General features: G+C 41.1%; 1 protein-coding gene across 1 annotated transcript; it reads right to left on the minus strand.

The window, feature by feature from the left end:
- Nucleotides 1-950: 950 nt before the first annotated feature.
- On the minus strand, nucleotides 951-26266 carry hsd17b12b (hydroxysteroid (17-beta) dehydrogenase 12b). Its single transcript, XM_080729217.1, has 11 exons — nucleotides 25931-26266; nucleotides 15655-15701; nucleotides 14973-15048; nucleotides 11744-11851; nucleotides 10219-10283; nucleotides 8500-8544; nucleotides 7627-7661; nucleotides 4715-4796; nucleotides 3963-4028; nucleotides 3017-3166; nucleotides 951-1241 (listed from the first exon to the last, which is right to left on the minus strand). The coding sequence occupies exons 1-11, from the start codon at nucleotides 26115-26117 to the stop codon at nucleotides 1134-1136; spliced, it is 969 nt and encodes a 322-aa protein (XP_080585343.1). The 5' UTR covers nucleotides 26118-26266; the 3' UTR covers nucleotides 951-1133.
- Nucleotides 26267-27344: the final 1078 nt, after the last annotated feature.

A 27344-nucleotide genomic window follows, 5' to 3' on the forward strand; every position in this document is an offset into this window, starting at 1 on the left:
GAGTGGTTTGGGGGCATAGTTTCTGTGAGGTCGAGGTTAGGGTAGGAAAGCATCTGTGTCACTTTAGATGTTAACCACTTTAACCATTATTTTATACTTATGCTATCCAAAATAGCATATATACATTATACAAGCCCATAGCGCAGCACCGAGTGCTGCTCTATGAGCTTGTAGATCTGCTATTTTTTTTTTATCATGAACACTTTAGCAAATCTTTGAATATATATATTTTTAAATCAAACTTTTGCAACTCAAATCTTTGCTTATGGCTTATGGGGGGTCGCTGGAAGAGACCATTTTGAGATGGGGGTCAGCGGCCAAATACATATAATTATGGGGGTCCTTGACATGAAGATGTTTGAGAACCACTGATCATAGAAACATACGTTTTTCAAGAACCTTAAAAGGATTTAGAAGACAATTGTAGAGTTGTAGGCTGCAGGTCTTAACACTCAAATACCTGGAACGCGCCCGAGTCGCGTTAGATTTTAACCACTTTAGCAACTATTTTATGCCTTAACCATTGAAAAATAGCAGATATACAAGCTCACAGCGCGGCACCGAGTGCCGCGCTGCGAGCTTGTAGATCTGCTATTTTTGAAAAATCGTGAAAATGTGTGCAAGTCTATGGATATCTTTGACCCGATCTTTGACCCGACTTCTAAATCCTTCCTCTAAATCAGTGGTTCTCAAACTTTATCATGTCAAGGACCCCCAAAATTACAGGTATTTGGCCACGGACCCCCATCTCAAAATATGTTGTTCCAGGGACCCCCCCAGAAGCAGATATTTGAGTTACAAATGTTCGCTTTTAAATAGATATATTCTAAGACTTGCAAAAAAAAATCATGATTTTTCAAAAATAGCAGATCTACAAGCTCGCAGCGCGGCACTCGGTGCCGCGCTGTGAGCTTGTATATCTGCTATTTTTCAATGGTTAAAGCAGTCAATAATCCTAGGCCTAAATGGGTTAATGGATTGGAGCTCTTCTTCACATCTCTGCGTTCCGCTCAGGGTCCATGAAGATACAAGCTGGTTTCCATTCATTCCCATGGTTTGGTTTGGTTAGTTTTGGTAATGGTCCCTGCGTGGTGGTGGTCCCTGGTCCCTGCGTGGTGGTGGTCCCTGCTCCTCTAACCCTGCTTCTGCTTCTTGAGGTAGCGTGCGCGCATGGACAGGTGCAGGCCCATCACGTAGCTGGTGACCAGAGAGGCTGGGAGCAGAGCCGTGGTCACCCAGCCCTGGAAGAGGAACACACAACGGCAGCTCAGTGGCGTAAAGTAGTACATTTACTCAAGTACTGTACTTAAAGGAGTAGTTCATCCCCAAAATATATTTTTTTTAATCTATTGATTACTCACCCCATAAAGACTTGAGGTCAATAATACTTTTTGGTTTTGTCACATTACTAAGACAAAAATAAATGTACCCCCATTGATTCTGGATGGGGGTGAACTAAAGCCTCGCAACAGCCAGGGAGTCTGGGAGTCCTCCATAGACAACGCATTACGCGATGACGTAGTTACTCACTTTGACTGACAGGTCCAGTCAGTAGTCATCAGCACATCGTCGGGAGAACATCAAATACGTCTTTTCCAGACAGAAATTCCAAAGGTGCAAAATGTTGTTCGTTTTTAAGTTATGAGATGCCGTTGATTTCAGATAAAACTTCACTTAATGCAGCTTTTATTCGCGATTTGTGAACTTTTGATTGGACATTAGAAACCCAAGTTCTAATAAAGAGGCTTGATGGGAGAGACACCAGACCGAGAAAGGAAGCACATTGGTGATGATGTAACTCGGGATGGCTTGCGAGGTTAGGTGAACTACTCCTTTGAGTACGATTCTGAGGTACTTTACTGGAGTATTTCCAATTTTCTGTACTTTTACTTCGACTCCACTACATCTCAGAGGCAAATATTGTACTTTTTACTCCACTACAATTATTAAAAAAAACGAACTCTACTTTTTATGTTTTGATTATTATTACAAAACATGCAATAACTACGTCAGCCCTATATACATTCCGGCGGTCCGGCCATATGCATTACGTTGTGCTGCACACTAGGGGCGGAAATCTCTAGAGGTACCTGACGATTCCAAGCGGATTCAGAGGGCTACGATCCGATTATAAATCACAGATGCATCTCGATTCCAATAATTATTTTGGTCATTTGTGAAGCGATACATAATCGTCCCTGTCCGCATCGCAGTTAATCTATGATTCCACCCCTACTGCACATATTACAATTTAGCAGAGGGCTCTTAATCCAGAGCGATTTACAATAAGCAAGGTAATACATCAATATAACATGTACACGTATGGTATAGTCATTGAGGGTGGGCAAGTACTACGCTAAGTAGGGCATTCACGAATAGTGATTTTTAGTATTCGAATTATTCGAGCTCAAAGTATTCGAATAGTCGAATATTCGATAGGACTGGCCAAACTGGCAAATATTAAGTAAGCAAGAGACGGACATTGTGAAAATAGCAGATCTACATGCTCACAACACCTCGCGTTGCGAGGCGTTGTGAGCATGTAGATCTGCTATTTTCCCAATATTTATCTGTGGAACCGAGTGCTTGTCAGGGTGGGGTCCCCAGTTCATATATGTTTATTTTGGGGGTCACAGCCTAAAAAGGTTTGAAAACCCCTGGTAAAGAGCATTAACAAATTCATCCACCAGGGGAATTGACAAGACATTCTTATGACTTCCTATCTAGCCAAGCTTTATAAACTATATCTTTTTTAAAGAGAAAACAATGAAAATAAGCGAATATTCGACTTCGGTGAACAACGTCGAATAGTGACTTTGATATTCGAATATTTGGCGAATGCCCTAACGGTAAGTGCTATGGGCTTAGGTAGATTCTGAAGAGGTGGGTCTTCAGACTACGGTGGAAGCTAGGGAGTCAGTCTGCAGTTCTTATTGCACTGGGGAGTTTATTCCACAGTTTGGGGGCCAGGAGGGGGGAGAAGAGTCTGTGACGAGGGGGCGGTTCTATTCCTCACCATGACGGCGTGGGGCAGGTATCCGTTGGTCTGGCTCTGGAGGCCCACGGTGCGGAGCTCTGCCGCCACGTAGCGCTCTGGGCTGGGCTTGTCCAGCGTGGGCCGCCTGATCTTACTCAGCTTGGTGGCTACGAAGAACGGCAGGACACTCTGGCAACAAGGAAGAACACCCAGTTTGATTGGTACAACACAACAATACACAAGTGTATTTTCCAGGCCTTGATTGCATCATAATGGCAGATTTTACACTTGGTTGATTTGTTAATGTTTGCCATTTACAGGGTTCCCACACGTCTTTACCAATTAATTTCCAAAACCTTTCCAAAACTTTCCCAGAATATTTAACCCGATTTCCAGGACTATATAACAATAATTCAGCTCAATAACGAGTCGCTTACTCCTATGACCAAAGACAGGTAGTGTATGCCAGTGGTTCTCAACCTTTTCAGGCCGTGACCCCCCAAATAATCATATTTGAACTGGGGAGCCCGGGCACCCTGACGAGCACTAAGAGTTCAGGAATTTTGTATAACACGGTTTTATTGTGAAAATAGCCGATCTACATGCTCACAACGCCTCGCAACGAGGCATTGTGAGCATGTAGATCTGCTATTTTCACAATTTCTGCCTCTAATATTTGACAATTTGGCCAATGTTTGATTTGTCATTTCAGAGGTATTAACAAAATCAATAACCAAAAACAATGCATAGCTATTATGCCAGGACCTTCCAGGACCCTTGACCAATTCCAAAACTGTTCCAGTACAGGAAAAATATTTTTCTAATTTCAAAATATTTCCAGGAATTGCATGACCGTGGGAACCCTGCATTTAATACAACTTGTTAAAATATTTATATAATAATGACTTTCAGGCTAAAACCAAAACCATTTCTTCTGCAACCACAAGACACCCAGCCGTCACCAAGTTGTTGGTGCAGGTCATACCTGGATTATAACGCCCTTCTTCCTGTATTCAGCATCGAGCCCTCGCGAAAAGAAGTCCACAAATGCCTAGACAAAATAAAAGTATCCAAAACCAACACAAGGTTAATTATATTACCATCATAAATGCAACATGTCGCTGGAGGGCAGACAATAGGCTATATGCACCTACGCCATTTGTTCTACTTCCGGGTGTCTTTCGACTTCCTTCACAGGTGTTTCTGATGATACTAATGAAGGCTCTGTTCCATTCTGGTCAAACAGAGTCAGGGTGCTGATATTGTGAATGTTGGCTCATTGGAAACACTCTGCTAAACCAGTGGGTCTCAAAGTGTCCTTGAGTGGGTTCCAAATGTCCCCATACAGGTGTGTAACTCTGAGAGTGTACAAATGGAAGCAAATGGACCCGCAAGGGTCCATTTGCTTCCATTTGTTGATTCCATTTGTACAGAGTTTATGGGGTCCTTGAAATTAAAGAACCACTGTACAATAAATCAAACAGAGCCTAAATTAGTATCATCAGTAACACCTATGAAGGAAGTTGAAAGACACCCGGAAGTAGAACAAAATGGCGTATATGCATATACCCAATTACCAACTAATGCCATATGATTCACAAAATATGCACAACAAAACATTTAGTTTGTTGAAGAATTCCAGTGTTATTGGAACATGTTTGTTTTGAGATATTTTAAGCCAGTGGAGACGGCTCTATGAGAAGAATGCATCCATGTCAGTCAGAGGGTCCTTCTTGCCTTGGACGCAGAGTAGACGGTGAGCAGAGGAACAGGATACATTCCGCTTCCAGAGGAGATGTTGAGGATGGCTCCCTTCTTCCTGAAAACACCACCAAGGAACCATCAGTTACTTTCATAGCAATCCTAGGCCCAAGGTTATCGTCTCTGTCGCGTGCTAGTTTTTGCCTTACAACCTAAACACAACCGTGGGGGTGTGGGGGGCAAGCCCTGCGTTCTCATTGGCTGAATGCAAGACTGAGAAAACATGGAAGACCGACATTCCAACAAATGCGACGGAGGCGCGCCGTCTCAGGCGACCCGCCGAGCGGGTGGTAGCGCGCGAGTCACCGTGAATATTATGTTGACTTTCTACAGGGCTAGTATAGAATCCATTCTGAGATATGGTATGTCTAGCTGGTTTAGTAACCTGACTGTTAATTAAGTATACGTCTCAAATAGCTAGGCTAGCAAATACGGCAGGGAAGATCATGGGTATCCCCCCCGATCACCCCCCAGGCCATCTATGAACAAGGAGTGTTAAGACAAGCTCGAAACATAGTGTCTGACCCCCTGCATGTATTGCCATCTGGCAGAAGATATAGAACTCCAGAATGCCATTACAATAGATATAAGCACTCATTTGTTCCTATGTCAATTCAAATGTTAAACGATAGATTGAGTAGAGGCAATGTACGTTAGGTGTGGGTGCAGTGTGTCTTTTTCTGGTTGTTGGTATCTGTCTTTTTTGTCTTAAGTGTTTTTGTGTACAATGCAGATGTGGCTCTGTCTCCAAGACAAATTTCTCCTGAGGGAGACCAATAAACTTGAACCCTGAACCTTGAACCCTGAACCCTTTGCAAAGCTCGCATGAGCAGAATCAGCACCTTCACACTTTGTGTGAAGCAGTAGTATGACAACACGGAATTAACTATTTTTCTGATTTCTACAAGTCTTGTTATGAAACACTGTAAAGCAGTGTACCAAATGATTCTCATGACGACTTGTGTCCTAACTCCTAACATTATGTGTGCATCTGTATTTGTGTGGCTCATTGGTTCTCAAAGTGGGGTCAGGGGACCCCCGGGCAGGGCTCCAGACTAACTTTTTCACAGGTAGCACTGGTGCCACCTACGTTTTAATTAAGTAGCACCATCAGAAATTAGGTAGCACCATATTTTTCTTTGTATAGCGTATTAGCGTGGTATTAATACATAGCCTTATTATACTGATGACAGTTGTGTTCATTTCCATACCATAAGCCATTTCAATTTGCCTTGATGTAAAGATTGACAATGACCCAAACTTGATATTTGCTAAATATTTTAATCTGAACTTTAGGTTTCTCTGCATGAGCAGCAGTAAAAATAGGTCAGCACTAAGGCTGTGTGATATTAGGAAAGCCTTTGATATTCAATATAATGTTGTTGAATACCCCGATAACAATATGTCTCATGATAAGTAAAAAAAAAGCTGTAGCCTAGTTTTTATGTATTTTTGCTTCAAGTTAATATTTGCAAACTAAAGACATTAATTCAAGAAAGATTTACGAATATCTCCGCTAACAAATGCAATATAGAACTATGACTTTAAACTTGCACAACGTAGACTAAATGCAATAGGCCTGCTTTCATGCACGATGGAAAAATAAAATTGTCCTTATGGTTTTAGAGTGAGATACTGGGAAGTAAGCTGCTTGATATCAACAGAAAACGTTCACTTGGAGACACACACACACACACACACACACACACACACACACACACACACACACACACACACACACACACACACACACACACACACACACACACACACACACACACACACACACACACGCGCTACACCAAAGACACACACACACACACACACACACACACGAGACACCGAGACAGAAAAGTTTACAGCTGCCGTTCATTTGAGCTAATTGGCTATGAAGTGAGAAGCGCATTTTGGGCACTGAGGAACTTAACGAGTCACACAGCTGTTTTAACGTAACAGTAGGTTAATGTAACCAACGGTGGAAACATCCACGATCCACGATGACAACAGAAAAAAGCACGGTTATACAAAGAAAGGTTAGTATATGTGATATCTATCCAATGTGAGCGAGAGAGAGAGAGAGAGAGAGAGTCTGTCTGTCTGTCTGTCTGTCTGTCTGTCTGTCTGTCTGTCTGTCTGTCTGTCTGTCTGTCTGCGTGTGACCCACCAGCCACCACCGGACCAACGATAAAGTGTGTGTGTAGTACTGTATATGTGAGTGAAAGAGAAAGAGAAGGGGAGGGGCCGAGCATAGCCTCTGCAGGCAGGCAGCCAGGGAGAGAGAGAGACGGAGCGAGAGAGAGAGAGAGAGAGAGAGAGAGAGGCGTCAGGCGATCTTCGATTGAGGATTTTCTTTTTTCTTTTTTTCCCCTCTTTTTTTCCAACTCGCACCAGCGCGACCTGGTTACATTTTAACTCGCACTTTATGAAATTAAGTCGCATATGCGACTTAATAGGTCGCACCCTGGAGCCCTGCCCCCGGGGGTCCTTGGGGAGGTGCCAGGTGTCCCCAGCTAAAGTCAGAATAATTTCAACCACTTTAATCATATTTTATACTTTGGCTATTAAAAAATAGCGGCTCATAAGTGCCTCACTATGAGCGTGCCGTGTAGATGTGCTATTTTCGTAAAATCAGGAACATTTCTGCAGATCTTTAACCCATTTAGGCTTTAACCAGTGAAAAATAGCAGATATACAAGCTTGCAGCGCGCTTGTATATCTGCTATTTTTCAATAGTTAAAGCATAAAATAATGATACACAATAATGTGTACCCGTTCTAAATGGGTTAAGATGGGGTCCACAGCCAAATAGATATCATTTTGGGGTCCCGGACATAAAAGAGTTTGAGAACCACTTGTGTAGAAGATAGTTAGATGTTACAGTTGCTCACCTCTCCACCATTCCGGGCAGAACGATACGAGTCATCTGGAGAAGGACAGAGAGAAAGGCACAGCATGAGCAACAATGAACTGTAGCAGGACAGGAGAGTACATACAGTTGTGATCGAAATGATTCAACCCCCTCTGAAAATTAGGTTCATTAGTGTAGCTATTGTTCCTTTGACTTTTAACTTGTGAACTATGCTATAAACTGTACTTTTAGGAACATTCAGTGCCTTTGCAATGACATTAAATTAGTTTTAGTCATATTTTAGTAATGTGATTTTTCTTTTGTCTAGTTTTAGTCGCCTAAATATCATATGATTTTAGGCATCTAAATCTAAAGTTTGAAGGTTCATTAGTCCAAATTTGTTAAGAATACTATGCCTAACTCTAACCCTAACCCTAACCTCAGTAACCCTAACTAAATTCGGACTGATGAACCTTCAGACTTATAGGCAGTCGCTGATTTGGTCAACCGTGGGTCGAATGCTGAAAATAGCCGATCTACAAGCTCACAACGTGTTGTGAGCTTGTCACTGCTAGCTATATTGTCACATCCATATTTCTTAAGAATATAGAGGACACTGATTTACTACGACATCTATGGCATACTAGGAGTCCACTAGTACTAGTGCTTCTCAAATGTTTTATTCGCAAAGATACCCTCAACTCTGACAGTGTACAAATGGAACCAAATGGACCCGTTGAACACGCTCTGATACCCGTTTTGGTCACTCAAGGGCTGTCTCTTATGTGTTTCTGGTAAGTTGTTTTACTCATTTTGCATACCAGTGGCAAAAATTGAATTTTGACAAAAATATGTCCACCACAAGCCAGCGTGGCGATGACCCCTGCTGGACACATGTAGTCAGAGCACTCACCTGGCACACCGATGTGATGTTAATGTTGATCATCTGGTCGATGAACTGCAGAAAAAGAAAAAAAAACACAACATCAGAGTTCATTTTGACAGCAAATTTTGATTTAGTTTTAGTCAGACTCTTTTTTAATAAAACTTCATTTACCGGTAGTTATATTTGTCTACAATTTATTACTATTGTTTTTTATTTATTATTATTTAGCTTTCATCAATGAAAAAGGGCGACAAACATTTTTCGTCATTTTTCAAATTTAACACTATACAACATAAACAGCAGATAAACAGAAACCACATCACTTCTTAGACAAACTAGGCTAGAGATGAAAAGAGCTGCATTGCAAACGACAGAGAGGTTCTGGTAGTTACTGTATGTAAATATCACCTAAATGCACATCATAGAACAATAGTCTGTTTTTCAATTTGACAAAGAATAGGGAGGTGAGATAAGACCATAACATGGTTATGATGAAGACCAATAGTAAAACATTAACTGTGCGCAAATACATCTGAGTTTGGAGCATTTCATTAAGTGTGGGAGTCCTACTATTTAACTTGAAATACTGAAAAGTAGTGTTTAACTCTTTTACACTGAGTTAAATCAACACAGGGTTCCCACACATCCTTACCAATTAATTTCCAAAACGTTTCCAGAATATTTAACCCAATTTCCAGGACTATATAACAATAATTCAGCTCAATAACAAGTCGCTTACTCCTATGCGCAATGCCCAAAGACAGGTAGGGTATGCCAGTGGTTCTCAACCTTTTCAGGCCGTGACCCCCAAAATAATCATGTTTTAACTGGGGACCCGGACACTGACGAGCACTAAGAGTTGAGGAATTTTGTACAACACGGTTTTATTGTGAAAATAGCAGATCTACATGCTCACAACACCTCGCAACGTGAGGCGTTGTGAGCATGTAGATCTGCTATTTTCACAATTTCTGCCTCGAATATTTGACAATTTGGCCAATGTTTAATTTGCCATTTCAGAGGTATTAACAAAATAATAACCAGATACAATAAACCAAAAGACAATGGCTATTTTTTTCCAGGACCTTCAAGGACCCTTGATCAATTCCAAAACTTTTCCAGTACTTTTCAAAATATTTCCAGGAATGTCATGACCGTGGGAACCCTGTCAACACAAAGGGTCACGTCCATGCTTTGTCATAAGCTATAAGAAAGCACTGAATATATATCTTTTTAGGATTTTAATATATTTTTATGATGTGTGTGCGTGCATGCGTGTGTGCGCATGTGTGTGAGTGTGTGTAGCTGTGTTATAGTGTTATATCATCTCCAAGAGTGTATTGTTTTTATAACACGTCAGCAGCTTAAATTTTAACAAAAAAGTAAAATATATCGTCGTTGTCGGGTGGAAACCTTGTATCTCCAAGTTTCAAATCTGTACGTTATTTCGCAAAGTAAAGCCCTGCTTCATCATATAAAGCCGTCGCACAAAATAGTGAAAACAGCCGATCTACAAGCACACAACGCCTCGCGGTGCGAGGCGTTGTGTGCTTGTAGATCGGCTGTTTTCAATAGTTTAGCAAATTTTTTAGATGATAAATACGAAACGAACGGTTTTGGACATACAAGGTTTCCATCCGACAATGACGATATGTTGCTTTGTTGGATTTAGTTTTGTAATGAAGCTCTTCATACTGTATGTAAATATGAACCATTAGTGAGAGCAACACATTCTATCCAACTTACTGTGTCCAGATTTGGGACGTCAAGGAAGAATTCCGGATAGGAATAGGAGATTCCAACATTGTTCACTGTTGACAAATAGAGAACTTAATGACATTCAAAATCCTAGAATATATACAGCTACAAAACGAATGGAAAACATTTGGCATCAAGTGTCATTCCTCTCTATGACCTTAAGAGGGCAGCAAATGTTCTAAGACATCTAGGTGAGCTTATTTGAGTTTTTTAATGAATAAAAAAAAAGAAAAGGAAAACTAACAAACAGAGGAATATACTGAAGTGCTTTCTTTTCAGTAATTAATTTGTTTTGGTATTTTTGTGCCTTTATTGATAGCACGGTAGGCAAACCGTGTTTTTATAATTTATACATTTATAATTATAACTTTTGTAATATTGATGTTATCCTATGCAAAGTACTGTGTTCTATCCGTCTGTCTTTCAATGTTATATGAGATACATGAAGTGGTTCCTGTGTAAATAAGCCAAAAAGCTTACTAGGATCTCCTTTTAGTTGACCTTGTACCAGTGATTTGTACTGTCATGAAACGGCAACCTTCTAATAAATTCTTCAGTCAATCAATCAAGGGAGAGAGAGATGGAGAGACAAGCAGGAAAGGCCTTCGGAATCGGGACGCAATCCCACAACGCTGTCAGGCGACATTGTAGCCTCTGTGCCCGAACCCTCTGTAGTGTCTAGGCCTACTTATTATTTATTTTATATTACGGTTTATAATGTAGAGCAGCAGGTTATTTGTACCACTTTAGTCATGTCACTCGTCACTGCTATTGAACCCCCAGGGTTCTCACACATTTTTACCAATTAATTTCCAAAACCTTTCCAAAACTTTTCCAGAATATTTAACCCAATTTCCAGGACTATATAACAATAATTCAGCTCAATAACGAGTCGCTTACTCCTATGTGCAATGCCCAAAGACAGGTAGTGTATGGCAGTGGTTCTCAACCTTTCAGGCCGTGACCCCCGAAATAATCATATTTTAACTGGGGACCCCCTCACCCTGACGAGCACTAAGAGTAGAGGAATTTTGTGAGAGTAGAAGTTCTATTGTGAAAATAGCAGATCTACATGCTCACAACGCCTCGCAACATCAGCTATTTTCACAATTTCTGCCTCTAATATTTGACAATTTGGCCAATGTTTAATTTGTCATTTCAGAGGTATTAACAAAATCAATAACCAAAGACAATGCATAGCTATTTTTTCCAGGACCTTCCAGAACCCTTGATAAATTCCAAAACTTTTCCAGTAATGGAAAAATATTTTTCTAATTTCAAAATATTTCCAGGAATTTCATGACCGTGGGAACCCTGAACCCCATTGTGTGGAGGAGCCCCCACCGCAGTGGCTCTGTCCTACTGTACTCCTCCTGTACCACCATTCAGCTGGGGACCACCTAGAAGCCCCCTCAAGGACCACTGGTGGTCCCCGGACCACTAGTTGGGAAACCACAGAACTAAATTCACAACAGCTGCTCTCAGCGTATCGTTGCCCAACAGCGATGCTTACCCAGCACACCAATCTCCAGGCCTGCAAGGCCAGCTTCGATGTTGGGGTAGATGTTTACCGCACTGAAGTCCGCCGCAATGGTTTTGGTCTCCACGCCACTTTTGCTCTCTGAAGAAAAAAATAAAAAATAAACATTAAAAGAATAGTGACGATTAATTGTCATTCAAATAATTGCAATTAACAATTTAATTGTGTTTTTGCCGTTGACAATTACATTTCTGTTTGGCTTGTAGGCTTTGAAGTTGCACATGGCAGATACATAGAGCAGGGGTATTCAACTAGATTAGGCAGTGGGCCACAATTGTAAAAATCAATTGAAGTCGGGGGCCACAAGACCGTGACAACAGAACAGAAAGGAAAATGTTCATGGTTAACCGTTTCACCGTTTGTTGTTTGCTATATTTCCGATACGTCACAACAATGGACATGTATGTCCATTAGGCAGAGATGGACACAAAATACAACAAAGTATTTAAAAATAAGAAAGAAATCAAAAAATACTTGGTCATAACTTTGTCTAATAATACTGACCAGGATACTGTCACAAATATACTATCCTGGTAACAGTATCCTGGTAAGTATTTCACATAATATTTTTTATTTGGATTTCAAATACTTTTTTGGGGGATTTTGTGCCCATCTCTGCATATTAGGCTATTAGTCCAGTAAATATAAGGCAGAGGTTGGACAAAATTGTATTATGTAAGGGGTCTAACTAGGGGTTTGTCATGATGCTGAATCCATTGCAAGCATTTGTTTTGCACAAAAAACATTCATTGGCCCCAGAAAACGCCCACAAAAGGTGATGACTCATCACTTTTCATCACTAAACCATCATTTTCTGGGGCCATTTTTAGCCCAAGGAATGTTTTTTTGTGCAAAACAAATGCTTGCAATGGATTCAGCATCATGACAAACCCCTAGTTAGACCCCTCACATCCTACTTAAAGCAGATTATTTTTCTGGGTATTTTCCTCCTGTATAGAAAGTCGATGGGAGCCCAACTTGATTTGGCCACTGTGGGTATTTGCAGTGAGCAGATCAGGGTAGATGTTTTACCCTGGCTAGTAGACCTAATTTCCTGTCTGAATCAGTTGAAAAACTAAATAATAAAATTTTGTCCAACCTGAGTGTATTTATTCCCTAGATTTACTAGACTATATGGTAACTTTATTAGGACCTGCTTCATACTGCAGGGTTTCCTGCAGCACTTTACAGGCCAGGCGCCCCGCCCGGCCAGAAAACCCCCCCGCCCCCCCAAGGGTCTAAAAAAAAAAAAAAAAAAAAAAAAAATTTTCAAAAATTTTTTTTTTCAAAAAAACTTTTTGGACCTCCAACAATGTACTAGGCATGATCGCGATCGCGAAATTGCATGTTTAACCCCCATACCAACCCTATCTTTGAAGAAAACATAAGGGCTGGTATCTCCTGAATGCCTGAACGGATTTCCAAGCGGATTTTTTTGTTTGAAAGCTGTGAAAAGAGTGTACATGCATAGTGCATCATCTGTGCACGAATTGTGGGCACATTCATGTGTTTTTATAGGGCAAAAATAAGAATTAATATTAAAAATGAAGTGAATTAATTACTCGAATTAATTAATTAATTATCAAAAATTTTCGCCATGACATCCCCCCTGGTCAAGACTTTTTCCTGCAGGAAACCCTGTACTGCATTCATTCATTTTGATGTTTTCTGTGCCAGTCCTTTATAGAGCACACAGGACAGACTTAGATTCTGATATTAAGAAAAGAAGAAGTAGATACAGTATTTCAGTATGTTCTGCATGGGTCATTGGCATGGAAACGTCTTTGAGGGAAGAGTATTTGAGGCAGGCTGGCAAGATGAAGTGTTTACACCGACTGATAAGAGCACAAGATGTGCTTGAAGTTAATGATGATGGAGAATATGGAAGATGGATACAATCCAGGTGAATTATTTCGTTGGGTACATCCACTCAAGACCCAGAAATGTACACAGCAATGTACTGTATGTCCGTTAGGCTATGGTAAATTATTAGCTTTCATACTGCATTCATGCATTTTGATGTTTTCTGTGCCAGTCCTTTATAGAGCACAGGCTTAGATTTTGATGATGATGGAGAATAGGGACACACTCCAGGTGAATTGTTTCTTTGTGGTAAAACGACAACATCCACTCAAGACACAGAAATGGTTTCGAGTGGATGGTTGAACTGCACTCAGAACTCATCTGTTGAGCTCTTGTTTTCACCATGTTGCCGAGCTGCCTAGCAACATGGTGAAACAATAAATTGCTGAACATTCAAAATGGTCATCCTGTACAACAACCAACCAGACTATAGTACTTGTCCTACTTTATACCATCTTCCATGAGACTGACATACTGTGTCACAGTACTCTGTAGTACAGGGGTTCCCAAACTTTTTTGTCTCAGGGCACCCCATAATTTTTTTTTTTATCCGAGGCACCCCTACATTATAATTTTCACTCCCAGAACCTTATAGCATATCGTCGTTGTCGGGTGGAAACCATGTATGTCCAAAACCGTTCATGTTGTATTATCATCTATAAAATGTACTAAAACTAGAGAAAACAGCAGATCTACAAGCACACAACGCCTCGCACCGCGAGGCGTTGTGTGCTTGTAGATCTGCTGTTTTCACTAGTTTTATGCGACAGTCTTTACCAAAAGACGTACACATTTGAAACTTGGAGATACGAGGTTTCTGCCAGACAGTGACGGTATTTTAGTGATTATGTTGCGAGGAAAACATTGAGATAATAGCCATTTTTTAGAACTGACTGAAAATAACTTTGTACTTCAAGTTTAAAATTATACTAAATATTATACTATAGTGTACAAATAAATTCCAAATATTATCAAATGATCTCGCCCGGCACCCCAGGGTGCCCCGTCACCCCAGGGTGCCCCGTCACCCACTTTGAAAAGCCCTGCTGTAGTACACTTGCAATTTCCAATTACATCCTTCTAGTTATTATTATACCTCTTGCATCCCGGTGGGAAACTTCAGCCAGCTGAGTGCTGCCCACAGAGGAGCGTGGAGCAGTCAGGGGTTAGTTGTCTTCCAGTTCACATTGCAGAGAACTGGAATCCTACCTGGGAACTGCAGATTCCCAGGCGGGCTCTCTAACCACTCAGCTACAATATGAAACAACTGATGGGAGAATGGGCTTGGAATGCTGGGTGTAGCACGCACACACACACACACACACGTACAAGCACTTACCAATGGACTTGGCCACCTCATCCAGCTTTTCCTGCGTGCGACTGATCAGTACAATGGAAAACCCCCTGCGAGCCAGCTGCAATGTCACACACACACACACACACACACACACACACACACACACACACACACACACACACACACACACACACACACACACACACACACACACACACACACACACACACACACACACACACACACACACACACACGGGGAGAGACATAGCACAAGTTTACAGCAGGTTCAGAGCAGAATCTGTGCTTCTTACTTGTGCTTGTAGATCAGCTGTTTTCAATAGTTTTGTGCGACAGTCTTGTATGATGAAGCAGGGCTTTGCTTTACCAAAAGACGTACACATTTGAAACTTGGAGATACGAGGTTTCTGCCCGACAGTGACGATATTTTAGTGATTATGTTGCGAGGAAAACATTGAGACAATAGCCATTTTGGTTAGAACTGACTGAAAATAACTTTGTACTTCAGGTTTAAAATGATACTAAATATTTTTTCAAGTGTCCAAATAAATTCCAAATATTATCAAATTATCTCGCGGCACCCCAGGGTGCCCCGTCACGACCAGGGTGCCCCGTCACCCCAGGGTGCCCCGTCACGACCAGGGTGCCCCGTCACCCACTTTGAAAAGCCCTGCAGTAAAGAATCAAACTGCAGTGAATCTCACCTCCTCTGAGTAGGCTTTTCCTATTCCATCTGTGGCTCCGGTCACAACTAGAAGAGGAGAGAGAGAGAGAGAGAGAGAGAGAGAGAGAGAGAGAGAGAGTGAGGTTACGGTTTTATTATGTACAAAGAAGTGTATTTGTTCACCCATTTAGAGCGGGAACGCAACTCTGTGTCACTCTATTCTAGATTGTAACCACTTTAACCATTAATTTATGCTTTAACTATTATAAAAATAGCAGATCTACAAGCTCGCAACAAGCTTGTAGATCTGCCATTTTTGAAAGATCTAGAAAATGTGCAAGTCTTTGAATATTTTGACCCGATTCTATAAATGTCTCCTAAATCCTTCTTCTAAAATCAGTGGTTCTCAAACCTTTTCATGTCAAGGACCCCCAAAATAACTTGGTATTTGGCCGCGGACCCCCATCTCAAAATATGTTGCTCCAGGGTTGTTCCAAGATTTGAGTTACAAAGGTTTGCATTGAAAATGATATATTCCTTACATTCAACATTTTCACGACTTTTCAAAAATAGCAGATCTACAAACTCATAGTGCAGCAAAATAAACAAACTAATATACCGTATTTTCCGGACTATAAGGCGCACTTAAAACTAGCCTTTAATTTTCTCAAAAAACTACAGTGCGCCTTATAGTCCAGTGCGCCTTATATATGGATCATTCATTGACATTGACATTCCCTTTAGCACAGCTCCATCTGTTTGATGCATAACGCAACGGTAGCGTCTATTATGTGCGCCTTATAGTCAGGTGCGCCTTATATATGAAAACAGTTTGAAAATAGACCATTCATTGACAGTGCGCCTTATAGTCCGGTGCGCCTTATAGTCCAGAAAATACTGTACAAGGCAGTAAGCTGCCACAAGATAGCTTGACTATGCATACAAGTAAAAGAAGACACTAAAGTACACAGTGTTGTATAAGTGTTCTTTGGTCTGGCAAATTATTCTGCGTTAGGATTTGTTCAGGACAGTAGACAGAGACAGTGTGTGTGTGTGTGTGTATGTGTGTGTGTGTGTGTGTGTGTGTGTGTGTGTGTGTGTGTGTGTGTGCGTGCGTGTAAAAGCAGAGGAGGTCCTCTCAGGTCATCATTCATTGTGTACAGGCATGCACGTGGACAAGTGTAGCGTAGCGTGCAACACACACACACCCACCCATCAAGAGATAACATTGCGCGAGCAGCCGCACACACACACACCCCTATACCCCCGCACGCACGCACACACACACACACACACACACACACACACACACACACACACACACACACACACACACACACACACACACACACACACACACACACACACACACACACACACACACACACACACACACACACACACACACACACCCCCCCTCTCTGGCTAAATATAGCCAGGGCACCGAGGAAGTGGGATGACAGACGGGGACCGGGTGAGGTCTGTTGGCGTTTTGGGGGGGATGGATATCACCACTGTCACAAACCTTGTATCTGAAATCCATATTTAAACTTGTTTTATATCCATATTTAAACTTGTTTATATATATATATATATATATATCATTTCATTTCTTTATTTTTTATATAAATGAATGCCACAATGTCACAAAATGTGCACAAATATAGCAACTCGTCAGGCTCACAAAGCATTGCAATGTGATGTGTTGTGAGCTTGTAGATCTGCGAAATAATTTTTAGGCCCTGCCGGCCCACAGGTTGAGGAAAAGCAGCATCTATCAGCTGATACCCCGCTAAATGATTGATGCTACTGGGATCGTATTCCAGCTACGTTACAGAGTAAAGCCCGTATCAGAGTCGGGTCCGCGGTGGCCACCGCGGTGTAGTGCCGTGTAGTCTTTTCTCACAACGTTAACGCTCAAAAAGACTACACGGCACTACACCGCGGTGCCTTCCACCGCGGACCCGACTCTGATACGGGCTTAACACATGCAATGGAAAACCAACCCCGCGCTGGAATGAATGGAGAGCTGCACCTAACCGTTACTTTATTAGCAATTATGCCATTCATTACTGTACAGTGGTTCTCAAACGCCCCCAAATTGATATACATCTATTTGGCTGCGGACCCCTGTCCGCAGTTGCCGTTTTGTGCCTTTTAGGTTCGTTTTCATCCAACTGGCAGCTTGTTTCTCTTGCAAAATCTGGCAACACTTTTAGGACAATTCCTGACTCCTTTAGTTGGCGTTGTTCTCTCCCCAAAAAGTGGTCCAGGTGTTTTTATTTTATTTTTCATAACAGGCAATCTTGTCCATTCGACAGACCAGACCACAGCTCCAGAAAGGAGCGGTTGGTTACAATGATAATCCACTTATTTCAATCGCTCGAGAGAGAACAAAGAAAAAAGGTAAATGTCTGTCGTACGTAATGCCACTAGTCACTACACCATTGGCTCTCAACCTTTTCAGGCCGTGACCACCAAAATAATCATATTTGAACTGGGGACCCCCCACCCGGACGAGCACTAAGAGTTGAGGAATTACATTTTGTATAACACGGTTCTATTGTGAAAATAGCAGATCTACATGCTCACAATTGTGATGTAGATCGGCTTTTTTTAAAATGTCTGCCTCTAATATTTGACAGTTTGGCCAAAGTTTAATTTGTAATTTTAGAGGTGTTAACACTTATGTTGCTATGATTTTTTCTCTTCAATGTCCCACGTTGCCATGGTTACCATAGACTTCCATGTAATTGCGCAATTGTGTAAAAAGTGCACGCCCATGCCTAGCTGATGCACCACGTGTGTGCACACTGTTCACAGCTTTCAAACAAAAAAATCCGCTTGGAAATCCGTTTAGGCATTCATGATTTATGGGCCATTATGTTTTCTTCAGATGTAAACAAACATGGCTGCCATGTTTGAAAGAATGGGTTGGTATGGGGGTTAAACATGCAATTTCGCGATCGCGATCATGCCTAATACATTTCTGGAGGTCCAATTTTTTTTTTTGAAAAACAATTTTTTGAAAAAAAATTTTTTTTTTTCAAAAACGCCCCAAACTCGGGAAACTCGGGGTTGGCACAGCGTTGGTACCAATACAAACTCGGGAAACTCGGGGTTGGCACCAGATGTGTTAAAAAGTCCTTAAATTGTCACTTTAGAAATGTGTAGATACCCTCTATACACTTTAACTTTATGTTGGTTTGTTTACAGTTGAGTGAGAAAACAATGTTGCACATGAAGTTAATCATCTTGAGAACCACTGCTTTAGTTTGTGTTGTTCTCTCATGGCATTGGTCCGAAGGTTCAATAGTCCGAATTTGTTAAGAATACTATAACTAACCCTAACCTTAGTAACCCTAACTAAATTCGGACTAATGAACCTTTGGACTTAAGGGCAGTCCCCGTTCTCTCCCCAAAAAGTGGTCCATTAGCCAGACAAGACCACAGCTCCAGAAAGGAGCGGTTTACAATCATAATCCACTTATTTATATCACTCGAAAAGAAAGGAAAAAATAAGAAGAAAAAACTGTGTAAAAGTAAATGTCTGTCATACTAGTCGATACAGTGTCAATTCCCACTGGGTGCTGCCATTATTGTGTACAAGCCGTGGAGCACACTGGGTGCACACTGGGTGCTGTTGACCAAGAGCGCACTCGGAAATCTTTCAAACGTGAGTTCAATATTATTATTGATTGTTGAGCGAGAGAAATGAGCGGATTATCATTATAACCAATCGCTCCGGTTCGGAGCCGTGGTCGGGTCGGGCCAACGGACAAGAGTGCCTGTTATGGACCACACTGTTTGGGAGAGAACACCACCAATTCAAGGAATTCTTCTTGAAGTCAGTGTGCAGTGAATAGTGTGAATGGAGGCAGTGGAATGGAAGGATGCTCTACTGTGAATGGATGCAGTGTGGTTACATAACCAAGCCCTTACTTCAGTCATGTCAGCTTAACTGAGAGAGATGGGGGGAGAGGGGGAGAGAGAGAGAGAGAGAGAGAGAGAGAGAGAGAGAGAGAGAGAGAGAGAGAGAGAGAGAGAGAGAGAGAGAGAGGACTCTGTGAATGAACGAGGAGGGGGAGGGGCACTAAATAACGTTCCACGTAGGCCTGACACAATTATTACATAATACTCATAATCGTTTCCATGTTGAAAAGTGTTTATACATTTTCAAACATTTTCAAAAATAGTGCCATGTCTTTGCCATCTGGCCAGTGATGTATATCGGACCAGTTACCCATATATGGAGATCCATGTACTGTATATATGGAGATATGCTGTGAGAGCCCAAACATGCTTACTCAGTTATTCTTTATGTGAAAGTCCTATGATGTCTATGACATCTGACATCATACCCTTTTATGCCCATACATGGCGATCCCTGTCTGTACACACAGACAGCACACACACAGCCACACAGATATGGGCTGTCTTGGCCATCGGTCTTGGCCATATATGGATTCTGTTAGTGTGGTATGTGGCCGATGTGGCCTCCATATATGGGCATTCACATATGAAGTCCGGTTAAATATGGGCTTAATATTGATGTCATTAGGGAACTCCATATATGGGCATAAAATTGGGGATTCTGTTAGTGTGGTAGGATGTTCCCTTGACATCACAGTGATGTCAGAGCGACAAACCCATAAGACCGTACAAAAGTGTACACGTCCAGACAGACAGACAGAGTCAGCATGTGCCTTTTCACATACTAAACTGCGACCTGGTCGCAACAAGCTCACAACGCGTCACACCGAGCTTGTAGATCGGCGATTTGCACAATAAATTTTCTTTTTTTTAAACATAAAGTTGTCAAATATGTCAGTAATTTCTTTGTATATTTAGGTTATTTGTCATATCTGCCATGTGCAACTTCAAAGCCTAAAGGCCAAACAGAAATGTAGTTCTCAAACTTGACTACAATGTTAAGGTCTCCCCTTAACTCTGACAGTATACAGATGAAACCAAATGGATTTGGTTTCATGTGTATACTGTCAGAGTTACTTACTTGTTGTAACTCTCCCAAAAATATATTTTTCTTTTAGTTTTTGTTACCTTGGCTTTTAGGTGGTTGTACTAAAAACCAACATGAAAAAGAAAATAAGATTGTGTATCGTGTTACCGCTTGGAAAAATATTGTGATATTGTATTTGTCCATATCGCCGGCCCACCCCTAGCTGCCCTTCACCCTACCTTTAACAAGAGCGTGTTACTAAATAATAACTACAATGGATCCATTGGAACTTGAACTTCTGTGGAAAACCACAGATCTAAAGGCAAGGTGCGCCACCGGTCTGACATGTAAGCTGGCATCATGATAGAACGTGTTGGGCCATCAATAAACAAACAAACCTGCTGCTCAAAGGTTCTGTTTCTATCAATGTCCAGATTGTGCAGATGGACTGACAGACAGACAGTCAGCTGCCTAATGTGATAATCCTGCCTGGTCTTAATCCAATCACAAGATTAGACAGTTTATATACCCCACCAAACAGACTGGGGTGAGCGTTTACACGTTACTATCCTTTAACTACAGTATAGGGGTACAACTGTTTTTTTTTTTTTCTTTTTTTTTATAGATTTTCGGAGACAATAGATTTTTTTGTATATATCATTTCATCATATCTTTATTTTATTTTTTTCTGTAAATTAGTGCCCTTTTTGATCATACTACAGCGTCACACAAAAGTAGTAGATCCACAAGCTCAAAACGCAATGCGAAGTAATGTGTTTTGTTGCGACCGTAGGTCGCAGTTTATTATGTGAACGGTCACAGCTTGACCGTATCTCTGTCTGTCTGTCTGTCTGTCTGCAACGCCTGACACTGTGGTTCCTCTGACACATCACTGTGACATCACATGTGCCATCACAGTGATGTCAGATCCTCAGAGCAGGGATCTCCATATATGGGCATAAAAGGCAGACACATCACTGTGACATCACGAGTGATATCACAGTATTGTCAGTCAGATACTCAGAGCAGGGATCTCCATATATGGGTATAAAAGGGATCTAGATTCTCCATATATAAAAGGGATTGTATGTACGATATATGGCCAAGACATATGGCGCGACCTCGCATTTCGCTCTTAGGCGTCTTACTGGTAGATCTGCTAGTTTTGCATTATTATTTTTGAGCGGTGCTAACCGCTCCTATAGACCGCTTTTTTACCAAAACTATGATGTCACAAATGATGATGACATGAGTTCGCTAGACCAATGAAACACTTCAATTCTGTTGATCTGTCCATGATGTCATAGTCACAGAGGCACCCGAGTGGTTCACCCTGATTTAGAACGCATTTAGGCCGCGTAAAATACGTCATAAAAAATTATTGAGCGGTGCTAACCTTGAATTTCAAAATTATATTAGATGAATATCACTTATAAGCGATAAAATAACCACACTTTTAGACAGACTGTGGAAAATCTTACAGGTTATAAATGATAGGCAGCTAATACAAGTTTAAAATACAAATGAACAGACTTTGAAAAACTAAAATATTCATCTTATGGCCTCTTCTCGCCTCTCTGGAGGCCTCTCTGGAGGTAAATAAGGTCACTTATCATTACACTATGACACTCTTACAAGTTACAATCCGTAGCTTGGTCAACTAACTGATGAGAAATGACGATAAAGACTTATATAGTCTGAGCAGACCTCTAGACTGACATCATACACAACAAAAAGAATATTGCCATGCATGCCTATCAACACTGATTTGCGCAGGAATTAGTTTGCACCGCTCACTTCGCACGGGTGCGATTTCTTTCATTTGAATCCTGAAAATAAAGTTTTTAACATATGAGGTTTCCACCCGACAGACGATGTACAGCATATACAGTAGTATATTCATATATACAACGAAATGATTGTAATGTTGCGTGACACAGTTGCACAATGAAGTATAACTTTGACATCTAAAAGGGCTTCAGTATTTAATCAGACTATCAATCAATAGTTGTAGGCCTAATTTCCAACTCAGACAAAATTCTTTTTTTCCCTAAGGCCGACTATGATCTTACAGCAATATAATGCAACATGTGCATCAAGGAACGTGCCAAAGCGACTGCCTTTATCAACATTGAGCCATGAACCTCATGTAATACTTGAGCAATCACTGTTATAATTACGCAATGGGTGACGTGCTCAGTTTGTCAAAGGCTGGTGGGTCAAAGGACTATACAAAGAATAAGAAGAACCAATACTCAATAAGAATAAATACTGCAATGTAGACATACCCTAATATTACAAGTAAATGTCTGGAATTCAAAAGTATCAAAAGTAAAAAGTACTCATTATGCATTGCAGTGTCCCATTTCGTAAGTTTTCAAATGTATTAACAATCTTTTGAAAATAGCAGATTTTATTCAGTATATAGAGCTGAAGCGGTTAATGGACAAGGCAGACAGAGCCTATGATATCACAGGATAATGATCAGGTCTTTGATTGGGACTGGCTCAGATGGCCATCTTTAACCAAATACCTCGATACTGTGCCCAAACATTTAAGTAGAACTGTGGTAGAGCTACTTTACCACCTACATTTAATTACTTCTACCCAAGATTCATAGCAGGTATTAAAACACAACCACCACCATCTTGGAATGAGTCTCTCCAACTTAACTTGCCTCATCAATTACCGGTTGATCCAGAATAACCAAACAATAGCCTTCAAGCCATTTAGTGTATTTCTTTTTCTCTGTTACATTAGATACTACATTCAATTAGTTACAAGTAGGGCTGTCATGATATGGCATTTTACATGACGATTAATTGTCACTCAAACAATTGCGATTAACGATTTAATTGTGTTTTTGTCGTTGATAATTACATTTCTCTTTGGCTTTTAGGCTTTGAAGTTGCACATGGCAGATATGACACATAACCTAAATATGCAAAGAAATTACTGACATATTTAACAACTTTACACTTTAAAAAGAACAGTGGAAATAGCCGATCTACAAGCTCACAACGCGTCGCGATGCGACGCGTTGTGAGCTTGTAGATCGGCTATTTCCACTATTTCTGAAAATGTTTGTAAATGTATGAACATTTTTCAACATTCACGATTATGACGATTATGACAAAATATTAGCGATTATGTCAAATAATTGCGATTAGACGATTATATGTAATAATTGTGACAGCCCTAGTTACAAGATCTTCCATATGAACTAATTTGAACCTGGTTTCCTGCACAAGTGCTGATATTTTACCATGGATATAAAAGAGCCTGCCTGCTTGCACAGGGGATAAACTGAATCTTCAAAATGCCTGTGTCTATGGGTGAGACGTCACCTTTGACACAATCTAAAATGTCTCAATAGAAGAGCAAGGATAAAAAGATTACAACAACCACCCAATTGTATAAGTTATATTGTATCAAATTAGCTGATATGTCTAATGAGAAAGAACCAATTGCAATGTAATACAAGAAAAAGAAACTTGAATCAAATTAAATACAATATCCTATGCATTATGTAGCCAAGTGGTTCACAAACTGGGGGTCAGGGGTCCCCCCAACATTGTTTCCTCGCTCAACAGTAAACAAATCAACACTGACTTTTAAGACCTATTAATACCATATACAAATCAATTTGCCAAATGTTATCTAAGAAAGAGGCTTGCCTCATTGTGAAAACAGCTGTCAGGGTAGGGGGGTCCCGATTCAAATATGATTCTTTCGGGGGGTCGCAACTCGCAACATGAAAAGATTAGGATCTAATGACGCAGCCTACGATGTATATTCTCCAAGCAGCACAGTATGCAGTATCATGGGTGGATAAAGGCGAACATAACGTCCTGCACAAAGTAATTTCAAAATTGCAATTACAACACAGCAAAGTCAACAAACCAATAGGCCAGATAGTGAACAGGCTCATTCTGCAGAATGAGCCTAGTATAGCCTACTTTATGTTTGGTGTTGTCAATACTTTGGTACTTTTTACTCCAGTGACATTTTGAATACAGGACTTTCAATTCATTTCTAATGTGCTGATGATGATTGATCTGATGATTCTCAAAGTGGGGTTGATCATCATGGATGGGGTTCTCAGGGGGTTCCAAATGGACCCTTTACACTGCACTGGTTCTCAGCCAGTGGTCCTTGAGGGGGTTCCAGGTGGTCCCCAGCTAAATGATGGAGAGTTGGTAACCAAAACTAAATAGACCCTTATAGATCTTTAACTCTTGAGAGTGCAAAATGAAACCAAATGGACCCATTAAATGATTGTTAAACAGTGCAAGAAGTCTACACAATTGGTAGAACAATTGTTATGTTTGATAGACCTGTTATCTCTCCAGGTACCAACATCAATACAGCATGGCATTGCGGACGAAATCTTATCCAAGGACAACAAAATGTTAAAATGTTGGATCAGATCTGAGAGGCTAAATCTCATCAAACGGTGGTCCGTGGCTCAAATGCCAAATAAATAATGGATCCTGATATGAAAAGGGTTGAAAGCCACTGCATACAGATACAGGTCTGTAAATGTCAGGGTTATAATAATGGGGGTCCTTGAAATGACAAAGTTTGAGAATCATTGACATAAAGTAAAAGTACTTGTACTTCCACCATAGTCCATGGGCCATACGAGATGTCGGTATCCGAAAGGTGGCAAAGGTTACCATGTTTTTCGTGCAAAACAGATGCTTGCAATGGATTCAGAATCATGAAAAACCCCTAGTTTGACCCCTCATATGCTACTTAAAGCAGACTAATGTTTAGCTTTTTTTGTCCTGTATAGTAAAGTTAATGGGACACCAACTCTAGTGGCTGATAACACCAATTTAGCTGTGTCTCAGAAAAGGGTTATCATACCAAAATATAATAACCAATACGTTGATTTTTGTATTGGCAAAGGCTGTTTGAACTACTACATCTGCCTCGCCCCAACCATTTATATAATCATATCAAGTGTTGTGATGTCTGGAGAGTAAGAATATCCATCCTGGTAAACTAATCTTCCAATAAACAAAAACAAGGCTATACTTTATCATCAACATTCATTTACCTTTTACATTAAAGAGGCTGCCGGACAACAGGGGACACTAGCTCCTTTCGGAACCCCTCACTCCACTGCTACGCAGAGTGAGGGGTTCCGAAAGGAGCTACCAGGACACCAACTCTAGTGGCTGATAACACCAATTTAGCTGTGTCTCAGAAAAGGGTTATCATACCAAAATATAATCTACAGATATTAGAGCTTTTCAAAAATGCATGGTAACCTTTGCCACCTTTCGGATACCGACATCTCGTATGGCCCCATGGACTACCAGTGTGTCTCTCTGTGCTCAGTGCTCACCTGCCCACTTCCCCAGCCTCTTGGGGCTCACGGCTCCTCCGTTGCCCAGCGCCCACACCCTGAGTCCGGCAAGCAGGCTGTACACCCCGCTGCACGCCAGCCAGGCCGCGGTCAGCGCGCCCAGCCAGAACAGAGGCGTCTCCGCCGCGCGTAACGTGCGTAAAACAGCTTCCCCGTCCGCAGACATGCTTATCCTGGCGTTACGCACACTTCTGCCGTTTGTTGTTTATAACGTCGACGGAGTGGAGAGAAGAGAAGAGCGACTGGTGAGTCTGGAACTCTGGTTATGAACTACAGCGTGAATCTGACAGTTTCTACCTTCCCTTCCCTTCCGCGTTGACACTTCCGCACTAAGTGATCAGCCGAGCTGTTGATTGGTTGATGTCATAGCGCGTCTGACGACGTGCTTTCTGATTCGTCAGGGACGACGCGCGTACGTGGTTTGTGATTGGTTCTCTGGCCAACAATACGTATTTTGTGAGAATATTAATAAAGCGTTGCATTGTATCCAGGCAGCGCATGAATAGCAGGCTAGCAGCTGCATCTTCACAAAGAGAAGGTATTCTAAATGACCGCCTTAATAGGATTGTGCAGTGCAGCAGCAATGTTATCAAGACGTTGTTATTATTCAATTATGAGTGTATATTCTACCGGGTTTGTTATCAAGACATTGATAACAATAAGTGAATATTCTACTGCGTTTCCTCCCTTTCCTCCTGGCAGCACGACGCACTGTAGCTTCGTTTAAATGTTGAAGCTTTGTCTCCTCCCAGTGACAGAAAAGTGACATTACAGCAATAGACACAAGGCAAAAAGGAAGGTAGGTAGCCTATAGTGTGTGCCAGCGGCTACGTCATTGTAGTCCTTAGCGGCCATTTCTTGTGACAAAACACAGGTGTTTCAATTGTTTGATTGCATAGAACTAATGCTATAGTCTAATCAGAACACCTGTGTAAGGCTGTGTTGTCACAAGAAATGGCCGCTCTTAGAACTACATTTGGCACACCCTATAGATCAATATGAGTTTGCTAAGCAAAGTGGGACGAATTTAAAACCGGGGCAAGGGGCTGTGAATGCTGTATATTCAAATAATGCCAAGAATATTGCTAATGTTGGCAAAGGAGGATGTTTGAACTACTACATCTGCCTCGCCCCAACCAAGTCAGGAGTGTAAGAATATCCATCCTGATAAAATAATCTTCCAATAAACAAAAACAAGGCTACTTTTATCATCAACATGCATTTAGGCTACCTTTTACAGTAAAGAGGCTGTGCTTTTATAGACAAATATTACTCAGAATTTGGTTTCCGATGAGGAAATTCTAGTGATGCGAGTTTAACTCAGAAGTAGGCTACCAGACATACTGCCAATACAGTACACGCCTCAAAGGTTACCCAAGGCCTTCTCCAAATA

The sequence above is a fragment of the Nannobrachium achirus genome, assembly GCF_963921795.1.
Source record: "Nannobrachium achirus genome assembly, chromosome: 7".
NCBI classification, from domain to species: domain Eukaryota; kingdom Metazoa; phylum Chordata; class Actinopteri; order Myctophiformes; family Myctophidae; genus Nannobrachium; species Nannobrachium achirus.

Bases quoted from the DNA above. Each gene is read 5' to 3' on its own strand.
- hsd17b12b (XM_080729217.1), bottom strand. From the start codon at position 26,117: ATGTCTGCGGACGGGGAAGCTGTTTTACGCACGTTACGCGCGGCGGAG. The intron at 10,284-11,743 runs GTAAGCATCGCT...ATTTGTCAACAG, and splicing joins CCTGGAGATTGGTGTGCTGG to TGAACAATGTTGGAATCTCC. The intron at 7,662-8,499 runs GTGAGTGCTCTG...GTCCTTCTCCAG, and splicing joins ACATCACATCGGTGTGCCAG to ATGACTCGTATCGTTCTGCC.